Source organism: Chelonoidis abingdonii, chromosome 13 (genome assembly GCF_003597395.2).
Source record: "Chelonoidis abingdonii isolate Lonesome George chromosome 13, CheloAbing_2.0, whole genome shotgun sequence".
NCBI lineage: Eukaryota > Metazoa > Chordata > Testudines > Testudinidae > Chelonoidis > Chelonoidis abingdonii.
The window spans coordinates 14,471,324-14,484,350 of NC_133781.1; the positions used below are offsets into that span (position 1 = coordinate 14,471,324).

General features: G+C 44.4%; 1 protein-coding gene across 1 annotated transcript in view; it reads left to right on the forward strand.

Moving 5' to 3' along the window:
* The first annotated feature begins 478 nt into the window (after positions 1-478).
* SEPTIN9 (septin 9) overlaps positions 479-13,027 on the forward strand; it is a 281,197-nt gene continuing 268,648 nt past the window's right edge. Inside the window, exon 1 of the mRNA XM_032792784.2 lies at positions 479-573. Within this exon, the coding sequence (XP_032648675.1) occupies positions 552-573 (22 nt within the window). The 5' untranslated portion in view covers positions 479-551. The remainder of the gene's footprint in view (positions 574-13,027) is intronic.

Genomic DNA, 13,027 nt, shown 5'->3' on the forward strand with positions numbered 1-13,027 from the left:
CTGACAGGCCAGCAATGCACTTTGAACTAGAAACTGCTTCTCCCTAGAACTGGGGTGATCCTGACCCACATGGGGCGGGGGGCTGAGTCAATGGTGGTGGGGTGCTCGGGGCTCGAAGGAAGAAACTCAGGTAGATTTTGTTCCTATCTGTGCAGGTTCAATCTGTGGGAGGTTCCAGGCCTGGGAGCTGGCAGAAATATTCTGCAGAGTGCATTTGTGTTCAGAGGGAAAAGGTTAAACCACCAGGGAGGCTGAGCTCTCCTTCTTCCCCTGCCAATGTCAGCGCAGTTGGAATGGCCCAGAACTGAACATCAGATTAGGAAAGGTGTGTTCTAATTGCTGGGAGTGTGCTAGGCTGCCCCTCAGCTGGAGCTCCGGGTGTGTGGAGCCAGCGTACAGGAGGAGTGCACTTCCCCTGGCTGATCCCTGCCTGCGGGAACAACAGGACTAAGCCAGTCACACATCACCCTGGGGATTAGTCGCAGGAGCAACTTGGAAAGCCATCCCGGCACGGAATTTTGTTCCTATGTAACGTCCGCAACGGTGGCAGCATGAAGAAATCAGTACACTCAGGTGAGCAAAGCGGGCCAGGGTTTGGTGGCTGCTGGGTGTTCTCGAATCAGTAAGCTGGGCTGTGCGTGTGTGTACAAAACCAACACTTAAAAAGAACAGCATGGCACGTACAAGCCCTTCTTGCTCTAGTTCTCTCTGTCGGAGGAGAGCCACTGTTTTGTTGCCTATAAATGAAAGTCTTTGATCAATGAAAAGGGCTTAAGAAACTCAGAGCAAACCCAGGGAGGCAGGTTGTGCCAGCCCTCTGGAAATGTCCGTGAATGCAGTTCCTGTGACCTACACATCACTGTGACCTCACATGCCACAAGGAACAGCAGAGTCGGTCAGCTTGGAACAAAAGAGGGACACGAAAAAGCAAAGCGGTGCCTAAGTTACCAACTGCATTTCCTGTTGTAAGGGACGCTAATAGCATGTGTGCTGTGAACTGAATGAACCAGAGCCATGGGAGGGAGGTGTGGGTCTGAGTCAGTGCCCTTCATCCCACCCTGCTGTTTTTTCAAGAACCCTCCACTCCCCAGCTCTACTCCAAGTCAATGCAGGCTCTTTCACACTCTCTCCTGCGGGGGCAGCCATTGTAGGTCACTGGTGGCAGTGGGGCTGCAGCTGGTTCCAGTCCAGCCAAGGTCATCTTCTGCCTCCTGGATGCTGAGTCACCAGCCAAGGAGCAGTTCAGCATTATGGCTCCTACCCCCTCATCTTCAGCCTTCCCATTAGAGCAGAGCCCTATGAAAGCCTGGCATTGGCAGCTTCTGAAAGAGCTCACTGCTCACAAAGAGCTGCCATGGGTACAATGCAAGGGGAGTGGCTAAAGTTAGCATGGATTCCTGACACCCTGTACGATCAAACTAACAAATCACTGGAATAAGTGATCAGTGGGTGATAGTGAGGGCAAATCCCCTGTGAAAGACCAATCACTTACCCAACTGACACACTGCAGTTAGGATCCCTGCTAGCACTCAGGCACATTTTCTCCTCTACATCTGAGTTCCACTCCTGGTCCAGCCAGCAGCCTGTGACTTTAAATTCCTTAAGCCAAATTCTGCTCATTTACACCCTTACTAACCCTGTGACTTCAGTGGGGCAGGCTGGATGTGACTGCCTGCAGAATGTGAGCTGATTTCTACACGCTGGTCTCTTCCAAGCAGCCTGAGTCACATTTCTTGTTGAACTATTGCGTGGGTTAGCTTCTTCGCTGGTATTTCATTGCTTTTTGGAGTGGCCAAAATACTGACTTACTGAAGCCACATAACAGCCAACTTGAATCTCTTCTGGGGGCTTGGATGATCTCATAAACCACAGGAGCAAGCTGGACCTGGTGCTTTGTCTTCAGAGCTCCCCAGTGGAAATGCCTCGGATTACTCCAATGCTTATGTCGATTCATAACGTTTCTACTGTTGTGTGTTGAGTCTCGAGCTCCCTCCCCTAAAATATCTCTCTTATTGGTGTCAATCAACAGACTGTTCTGGTGGTTTTATTATGCCTTTACATGTTGGGACTCATGGCTGGTGAAAGAATTATTATTAATATAGCACCATGCCTTACAAAGCATGGAATTTAAATGGGCCATTGCCATGAGCAGTTTTACAGGCTAGCTAGGACAGCTACAGTACAGCACGAGATGGCACAAGGACAGTAGCAGTGACCACTGTTCCTGACTGTGAGAAAGCAGGGCAAAAGAAGTGTGTTTCATGGGGGAATTTGATGGGGAAATGTGTGGTGCATAGAAAGTAGAGGGTAATTTCAAGGGTGGTCTTCTGCAAAAAGAAGGTGCAGAGGCCAGGATGGGAGAAGGGATTCCTAATACCTCCCTGCTCCTAAAAATAACGGACCAGGTCCTAAGCTGGTGTTAGCTGGTGCATCTCCATTGAAGCCATGCTGAATTATCTCTATGGAAGATCTGGCCCAATAGGTCTTATGTGAGGTGGGGCAGCTAACAATGGCAAAACATGGCACACAGGTACTACAACGATGGACCCGTTAGAAAAGCATAGCTAGAAAAACATCTGATAGGTTGCAACCCTTTTCTGCTGCCTCCTGACACCTCCCAAATACTAGAAAACGTGTATGTTCTACTTTGCACAACATGGCTGAATATGAGCATTACATTTTTTAATCCCATACCTTAAGGAGCCTTGTCAATGTCCAGTGAGCTGAAATTGTGGCTCCTTGCTCTTGAAGCTGACTATCCTGGGCTGTCATGTTTGCTTTGTATTGATGTGTAGTGGGGTAAAACTGAGTGACTGCAAATCTCCTGGCATTAGTGAGATGTGTATCTCATGAGACTGCCCCAGTGAGCACAATTCCAAATAACTACAATACAGTTCGGCTTTGACATTTGTTTAGTACCTTTCATCCAAAAGGGATTCAAATTGTGTATTAGAAACACTTTGCTCATCACAAAGATGCAGCCCCTTCTGGGCTGGAATGTGGCAGTTGTTTAAAAAAGGAAGAGACGTTTATATTGTTCAATTGAAACAACAACAAGAAGGTTAGGGAAGCAGAATGTAATTGCGTGGGTTGGAATTTGGCCAGGACACTAGGGTTGAAACCCCCACTTTTGTTCTCGCAATCCTCTGGAGACAACTTTTTATTACAGAAGGTGGAGAAAGTGACTGGGGAGAGGTTGTTCTATATTTGATTCTGACAAACAGGGAGGAGCTGGTTGAGAATTTGAAGGTGAAAGGCAGCCTGGGTGAAAGTGGCCATGACATGATAGAATTCATGATTCTAAGGAATGGTAGAAGGGAAAACAACAGAAAATAGGCAAAGAATTTCAAGAAGGCAGACTTCAGCAAACTCAGAGAATTGGTAGGTAAGATCCCATGAGAAGCAAGTCTAAGGGAAAAAAGAGTACAGGAGAGTTGACAGTTTTTTAAAGAGATAGTATTAAGGACACAAGAACAGACTATCTCAATGCAAAGGTAAGAGACCATGCTGGCTAAATAAAGATACCTTCAATAACCTGATGCTCAAAAAAGAATCACATGAAAAGTGGAAACTAGGTCAGTTATGAAGGATGAATATAAAAAACAACAACAACACAAGCATGTAAGGACAAAATTAGAAAGGCCAAGGCACAAAATGAGATTAGGGACACAAAGGATACCAAAAAAAAAAAAATTACAAATACATTAGAAACAAGAGGAAGACCAAGGATGGAGAAGACCCTTTACTCAATGCGGGGGAAAGACAATGCAGAAAACACAGCAATGACTGAAGCGTTAAACGTCTTTTTTTGTCTCCATGTTCATCAAAAAGGTTAGCAGTGATCAGACAACTAACAGAGTGGCCATCAGTCTATATGGGGTAGGATGTGAGGCTAAAATAGGGAAAGAACAAGTTAAGAATTATTTAGACAAGTTAGATGTCTTCAGGTTAGCACGGCCTTATGAAATACATCCTAATATACTTACAGAACTGGCTGAAGCGATCTTGGAGCCATTATCTTTGAGAACTCGTGGAGGAGAGATCCCAGAGGACTGGAAAAGGATCAGTATAATACCTATCTATAAAATGAGGATTAAGAACAACCCAGGGAATTATAGGACAGTCATCTTAACTTCAGTACCTATAAAGATAATGGAGCAAATAATCAGTCAGTCAGTTTATAAGCACCTAGAAGATAAGGTGCTAAGTAATAGTCAACATGGAATTGTTAAGAACTAATCATGTCAAACCAGCCTAATATCTTCTTTGACAGGGTAACAAGCCTTGCGGATGGGAGAAGCAGTAGATGTGTTATAGCTCGACTTTAGTAAGGCTTTTGATACTTTCTCACATGATTTTCTCATAAGCAAACTAGGGAAATATAGTCTAGATTAACATGCTATAAGGTGGGTGCACAACTGGTTGTAAAACCATACTCAAGAATAGTTATCAATGGGTTCATAGAAAAGCAGAAGGGTATATTAAGTCAGGTCCCACAGGGATCTGTTGTGGGTCTGGTGCTATTCAGTATCTTCATAAATGAGTCAGATAATGGCATAGAGGGTACACTTATAAAATTTGCAGAAGATGCGAGTCTGAGAGGGGTTGCAAGCATTTTAGAGGACAGGATTAGAATTCAAAATTATCTGGAGAAACTGGAGAAATGATCTGAAATAAATAGGATGAAATTCAATAAGGACAAATACAAATTACACCTCTACCTTGATGTAATGCGACCCGATATAACATGAATTCAGATATAATGCGGTAAAGCAGTGCTCCGGGGGTGGGGCAGGGCTGCGCACTCCGTTGGATCAAAACAAGTTCGATATAACGCGGTTTCACTTATAGCGTGGTAAGACTTTTTGGCTCCTGAGGACAGTGTTCTATCAAGGTAGAGGTGTACTACACTTCGAAAAGAACAATCAGTTGCACACATAGAAAATGGGAAATGACTGCCTAGGAGGAAGTACTGCAGAAAAGGATCTGGGGGTTATAATGGATCACAAACTAAATATGAGTCAACAGTGTAACACTGTTGCAAAAAAAGCAAACATCATTCTGGGATGTATTGGCAGGAGTGTTGTGTGCAAGATACAAAAAGTAATTCTTCAACTGTACTCACCACAGATAAGGCCTCAGCTGGAGCATTATGTCCAGTTCTGGGCATCACATTTCAGGAAGGATGTGGACAAATTGGAGAAAGTCCAGAGGAGAGCAACATAAATGATTAAAGGTCTAGAAAGTACACAAACTACAAGGAAAGATTGGGAAAAAAATGGATTTGTTTAGTCTGGAGAAGAGAAGACTGAGGAGGAACATGATAACAGTCTTTAAATACGTGAAAGGCTGTTATAAAGAGGAGGGTGATAAATTGTTCTCCTTATCCACTGAGGACAGGACAAGAAGTAATGGGCTTAAACTTCAGCAAGGGAGATTTAGGTTAGACATTAGGAAAAACTTCCTAACTGTGGGGGTAGTTATGCACTGGAACAAATTACCTAGGAAGAGTAAAGAATCTCTGTGACTGGAGGTTGTTAAGAAGAGGTTTAGACAAACACCTGTCAGGGATGGTCTAGGATAATGCTTAGTCCTGCCTCAGTGCAGGAGACTGGATCAGAGGAGCTCTTGAGGTCCCTTCCAGTCCTACATTTCTATGAGTCTATGAAAATGCACAGTGGACTCGATCTTGACTGTGTATAACTCAGCCAAAAGGCTAGCGCTTTGGAGGGCAGGATTAGAATTCAAAATGGGTACAGCTCCCCATGATGTCCTTTGGGGGGCTTGGCTCTTTGCTGATGCAGAAGGAAGAGTGTCACATACTGAATCATTACCATCCCCTACCAGCCTTAGGTTTCTTTGATGGTCTCCCATCCAGACCCAGGACTGGCCAGACCAAAGCCTGCTTAAACTTATAAATTGGATAACATTACAAATCTTGGTAGGTGTATGGTTTTCTTTTGGGCTGGTCACAGGGAATTTTGCTGGCTTTACAAAGAAAGGTTACCGCTGTGGAAGTACAGAAAGAACTGACGGATTTGTAGGGAATCTTAATGCATGACAGTCTCTGTTAGCAAGAGTTAGGCTAACTGTAACCCTAATAACGTGAGATTTGTAGAAGCAAGGATTGTGTGAGGCGAGTGGAAAAGAACTGTGTGAGAAGTTGTTTTTCGACCTTCTATAGATAATACGAAACGTAGACTGGAATCTCTTAAGTGAGAAAAACAAGATATCAGGATGACCTATGTATAAACAAAATGCAGCTGTTGCTTATTATTGTCTGCAACAAAAGTATAAATGCTGCAGTAATTGTTTACCTGTTGAGAGACCTGTCTAGGAAGGGGAGACTCTATGTCCTAGTGCACTCTTTCCCTGCTGTAGCTGCTAAACAGAGTAAAGTATCTGACTCTGCTGCACCCAAACAAAAAGCGAGAACTGAGCTTTTCTCCGACACCGCAGCTCACTGACTGTGCAAACTATCAGAACTTGTTTGACAGGGAATGTCGGGAGGGCTAATGAGAGGCAGAAGGGAACATGCCGAAACGGCTCTTCTGAAAAGATTACACCTTTCTGCCAGCACTGCAACCCCCAGTACTGTGCTGTGGGATTTGAACTACAACGCCTTCTCGGCTAGAGGCAAGAGTACGGCTGTGAGAGATTGGCTAATGAACACCCCAAAGCTACGGGACTAGGAAGCAACAAGCACATTTCACATGATTTGTGAGGATAGAGAGGGGTCGCAGGGCTTAAATTCAGTCTCTTGAGGTACCAGACTTTGCCCCACTCCCTCAATGTGCTCTGAATCCTTACTATGGACCTGATCCAAAACTCACATAAGTCAGTCGGAAGACTCCCACTGATTTCACTGGGCTATTGCTGCATCTTCCTGCTGTGGGGATATTCCCAGCTCACGGAGGATTTACATTCTCTGAGGCAGTGCGGAGAAATCATATACATCTGCTGTGGCTTTTGAACACTTGCCATGTAGGTGTGGTTGGGCTGGAGATCCTGCTTTAGATACTTTACCTCTTACCCATAAACAGACATTCAGACCTTTGTGCTTTAGCTGCTGGCATACACAGCTCAGCCCTGCAACGTTCTGGGCCTGAATATACTGAGGTGCTGGAGGGGAGAGAGGCTATAAAGGCTCTAAAGATTCAGGAGGAATCTTACAAGGCAGGTTTAAGAACAAGAAGCACCCACTATGATGCCAGCTGTAATTCCTCACACTTGTTTTTTCAGATCCATGGGGAGAGGAGAGTTGTCCTGAGATGTTTCAGTTGTGCTGGGATCCTCTCTAGGGGATACTGTTTCTTTAAGGAAACAATGCTCCCTTTTCCATTACTCAGATCCATGTGCATTGCCAACAATGCAATAGACAAGCAAAGCTCATGCGGAGAGGTGAGGCTGAGGCTTGGCTCAGGATGACCTTCAGATGACCTCCAAGCTTGGCAAGAATTGCTTAAGGAATGTGTATGATGCTGGGAATATTTGAAAAACAAGTGCCCTAATTACCTCCTGAATTACCCCATGGGACTGGATGTGACCCACCAGTTGAGCAGGATTCGGGGGAAACTTGCACAAAATCTGGGATTTGCAAGTCTTCAAAAACTTCCCCCCCGTGGCCAATTACACTCCTCATTCTGAACTGAACAGGAACCTCGGAATAGTTCCATCTAGGACACTGCTGCTGCTATCAGGGAGAGGCCCAGGCCTTGGTTGGGCTCCACACAACAGGAGTCTGCCCACATGGATGTAATCAGACCCTTGGGCTACTCAATCTTTCTGAAAAACATCTGTGGGTGACCAAGGGGTTTCCTGCTTGTACTGCCACTGTAAACCACGAACTCGTTAACAGGGTGCATGCAGAAGAAATACCTGTATAGTTCATTCATGATCAATGTACTTAGAATAAATGTAGAGGTTATTGAGAAAGAGCTGTGTTCTGAGCACTGGATGGGGAATCAGGAGCTCCAGTATGCTAATCTTGACTTGCATAGAATCATAGACCTGGAAGGGTCTTCTAGTCCAGTCCCCTGCACTCAGGGCAGGAGTAAGTATTATCCAGACCATCCCTGACAGGTGTTTGTCCACTTGCTCTTAAAAATCTCCAATAATGGAGATTCCACAATCTCCCTAGGCAGTTTGTTCCAGTGCTTAACCACTTTGACAGTTAGGAAGTTTTTCCTAATGTCCAACCTAAACTTCCCTTGCTGCAGTTTAAGTCCATTGCTTCTTTTCCTATCCTCAGAGGTTAAGAAGAACAATTTTTCTCCCTCTTCCTTGTAACAACCTTTTATGTACTTGAAAACTGTTATCATGTCCCCTTTCAGTCTTCTCTTCTCCAGAAAAAACAAACCCAATTTTTTCAATCTACCCTCATAGGTCATGTTTTCTAGACCTTTAATCATTTTTGTTGCTCTTCTCTGGACTTTTTCCAATTTGTCCTCATCTTTCCTGAAATGTGGCACCCAGAAGTGGACACAATACTCCAGTTGAGGCCTTATCTGTGGTGAGTACAGTTGAAGAATTACTTTTTGTATCTTGCACACAACACTCCTGCCAATACATCCCAGAATGATGTTTGCTTTTTTTGCAACAGTGTTACACTGTTGACTCATATTTAGTTTGTGATCCATTATAACCCCCAGATCCTTTTCTGCAGTACTTCCTCCTAGGCAGTCATTTCCCATTTTCTATGTGTGCAACTGATTGTTCTTTTCGAAGTGTAGTACACCTCTACCTTGATAGAACACTGTCCTCAGGAGCCAAAAAGTCTTACCACGCTATAAGTGAAACCGCGTTATATCGAACTTGTTTTGATCCAACGGAGTGCGCAGCCCTGCCCCACCCCCGGAGCACTGCTTTACCGCATTATATCTGAATTCATGTTATATCGGGTCGCATTACATCAAGGTAGAGGTGTAATTTGTATTTGTCCTTATTGAATTTCATCCTATTTATTTCAGATCATTTCTCCAGTTTCTCCAGATAATTTTGAATTCTAATCCTGTCCTCTAAAATGCTTGCAACCCCTCTCAGACTCGCATCTTCTGCAAATTTTATAAGTGTACCCTCTATGCCATTATCTGACTGTCATGCGAGACAGTATCAAAAGCCTTACTAAAGTCAAAAATACCACATCTACCGCTTATCCCCCCTGGATCCACAAAGCTTCTTTTATCCATGTCCAAAGGAAAGCTATCAGGTTGGTTTGACATTATTTGTTCTTGACAAATCCCATATGGACTGTTATTTATCACCGTATTATCTTCTAAGTGTTTGTAAATTGATTGTTACTTATTTGCTCCATTATCTTTCTGGGTACAGAAGTTAAGGCTGACTGGTCTGTAATTTCGCCTGGAGTTGTCCTTATTTCCCTTTTAGAATGGGCACTATATTTGCCCTTTTCCGTTCTTCTGGAATGTCTCCTGTTTCTTCCATGACTTTTCAAAGGTGATTTGCTAATGGCTCAGATATCTCCTCAGTCAGCTCCTCTGTAGGTTTCTAGTGCATTTATCAAGGCCCCTGGTGATTTTAAAGACATCTAACTTGTCTATCAATTAATTTTTGACTTGTTCTTTCCCTATTTAAACTCTGATCCCTACTTTCATTTTCATTGCATTCACTATATTAGATATCCAGTCGCCACTAACCTTCTTGGTGAAAACTGAAACAAGGAAAGTCATTAAGCACCTCTGCCATCTTCCTTTTCTTATTGTCTTTCCCCCCTCATTGAGTAATGGGCCTACTCTGTCTTTGGTCTTCCTCTTGCTTCTATTGTATTTGTAGAATTTTTTCTCATTTCCTTTTATGTCCCTATCTAGTTTGATCTTGTTTTTTGCCTTGGCTTTTCTAATTTTGTCCCTACATACTTGAGTTATTTGCTTATATTCATCCTTTGTAATCTGACCAAATTTCCACTTTTTGCAGGACGCTTTTTTGAGTTTTAGATCATTGAAGATCTTCTGGCTAAGCCAGGGTGGTCTCTTGCCAAACTTCCTTTCTTTCCTACTCAGTGGGATAGTTTGCTCTTGTGCGCTTAATAATGTCTCTTCGAAAAACTGCCAACTGTCTTCAATTGTTTTTCTCTTTAAACTTGCCTTGTCATGGGATTTTACCTAACAGCTCCCTGAGTTTGCTAAACTCTGCCATCTTGAAATCCATTGTCTTTATTGTGCTGTTCTCTCTCCTACCATTCCTTAGAATCATGAACTCCACCATTTCATGATCACTTTCACCCAAGTTACCTTCCACTTTCAAATTCTCAACCAGTTCCTCTCTATTTGTCAAAATCAAATCTAGAAGAGCCTCCCCCCACTAGCTTCCTCGACCTCCTGAAATAAAAAATTGTCTCCAATACATTCCGAGAACTTTTTCCTTGTCTTGAGCAAATCCCCATGCCTCAGTTTCCTTCTGAGTAGATGATAATACCAAAGGCAAATAGAACTTGTGCAGATTAGTTAAACTGGAAGTGATTGGGGCAGGGACTGTGTTTTCCTGTACTGTGCCCAACACAATGGGGCCCCAATCCTGACTTGGGCCTGTGGTCACTACCCTAATAGAGCTAAGGTCTGATAATTCTGAGATGCTGAGCTGTGATTCAGGTCACTGGGACTGCAAGTGTTTGGTGCTTCTGCGAATCAGGTTCCTACTAGATCCAGTGTTTTTGTCTGTACTGTGCGGTAAGTATTAGACCCAGTCAGAGAATAAAGATTGGACACTAAGATCATTTGCTTTGCTCCATGTAGGCTGAGGCCTCGCTAAGCAGAGCAGCATTGATAATGATCAGCTGAACCGTATTTCTCCAGGTGCCTGTGATAGCAAGTTTTCACTCCAAGGGTCGTATTTTCCAGACACACCTAGGGCCAGATTTCACGTGCTCAGCACCCACAGTCATGGCCAAATCAACTATTATTTCTGCACCTAATTAAGGGTCACATCTTCAAAAGAGCCAGCTCCATGGAGGGATGGTGCTAACTATTTAACAATGAGACTGAAAGTGAGAGAGATTGTTTCCAATTGAGATTACATGGGGATTTTAGGGACACAGAATGGAATTTGGCCAGGCCCCTGAGATTAATGTTCCTCCACAGGACAAGTATCATGGGGCTCTTGAGGGCTCAATTCTTCTCTCCTTTACCCATTGACCCAGCAGACATTTTGCCTGTATAAAGCCTGGATAAAGGGATCTTTAATGACCATGCACGGTCAGACCTCAGTCTTTAGCTGCAATAAGAAAGTGTATGAAAACAGAATTCACTGCAAACTACATAGCTGCCAGGGCAGATTAACAAACTGGTGGCATTGTTTCCACCCATCATTTCTGTCAGGAACAGCTGTGCCTGCTGCTGTGACGTGCATTAAAACACATTAAAAGCTACTCCATTATTTCTCAGGAACAGTGCCCTCAACCAGTTTCACCACTGGATATTCAATCAACATGACCCAGATAATTGCATACCCTGGATAGTCTGTGCTAAGGCATTCTCCTCAGCAGAATCCCTTTTCTGAGCTATTTAATCTAATCTGTCTGCATTGTCTCTCTGACTATCTAGTATCTTCACTATATTTATCACTGTGGTATCTGAGTAACTAAGGAAAACAGATCCAATTGGAGTTATTCTTTGCCTCAGTTGGATCCTGATCCTGCAAAAGGATCTGCCACCAGGAGACCTACCTGTGTGGAGCCCTCTTGCAATTAACATGGCTTTTCATGAGCACTGGTTTATTATTGTAGGGTTGCTTGTGAGTTGCTGGGGTCTCCCACCCTGGCTTTTCACTGCAGGTTGTGCTGAGCCATGTTCATATCAAGTTGTTATTTCCATTATTTGTATTGCTGTTGCACTCCTGGACCAGGCCTCCATTGTGCTAGGCCCTGTACAAACACAAGGGGGAAAAAGACTGCCCTTGCTCCCAAAGAGTTTACACTCTAAATGCTGATCTTTGTGCACTAGTTTGTTATTGTAGGGTTGCAAACAGGTGTTGCAGACACTGGTGTCATTTGTGGTGGTTGTTTTGGGCGTGGGACTTTACGTCATGCTTCCTATTGCAGAGTTAGGCCAATTCTGAGCACCCACAAACAATGACATGGAGTCTGCCAACAGATCAGGGTTGGGGGAGGGGAAGCTGACACTCCTGGGATTCTAAGGGCCCTGCTGGACATCAAGGGTGAAATCCTGACCCCACTGAACTGAATGGCAAAGCTCTCACAAACCTCAATGGGGCCAGGATTTCATCCCAAGTCCTCCCAGCCTGGGGAAACAATGGTGGCATAATTGTCTCCCTAAGGCAACGGGCCCAATGCCTGCCCTGACTAGCTAAACTGCCAGTGGAGGAGTGACTCGGCACGGGCTTCATAGCGTGATTTTTTGCCTTTCATTGTTTGTATTCCAGAGAGAAGTTTCTCTACTGGGTTGTTTTAATTAAAACTCACATAAATGACACCACCGATCGTTCCCCCCAGAGCTAGGCTTTCCGGGCAGAGCCCTAGAGCCAGTCAGCGAGAAGGCCTAGCATAGCTTATAAACAAACAAAGCAAAGTACCCCCTGCTCTCACCTCTTCCTCGGGGGATGTGGGGAGAAAAGCAGCTGCTGAGCTAGTTGAGGGCTCTCTGAAGTCAGTGAAGTGACTCTCAGCAATTGCAGGGGGCTCTGGATGAGGCCTTTGGGGAGCACTAAGCCCCACGTCAACCAAGCTTCTGAGCAGGTGAAACCTGGCCCTGGAACCTGCTGGGAATTATTCCCGGGCTCTGTGCTGGGCTTTGTTAATTTCCGTCTGCAGAAACGGACACTTTCCAATCACCCGAGGGCAGGCGTTCACCATGCACGGCACACAGAAGGCACTGAGCCGCCCTTGCTGGAGACCCCAGATGTATTAGTGTGTAAAAATCTTGTGATTTTAAGCCAGTCTCCTGATCGTTTTGGAGCCTGACTCCTGGTTTTGGAATGCTGGGGGTTGGCAATGCCGCACACACTGCTTTGCCGGTGGTGCCAATTGCTTCATGCAGCTCCTAACCTGTGAGTC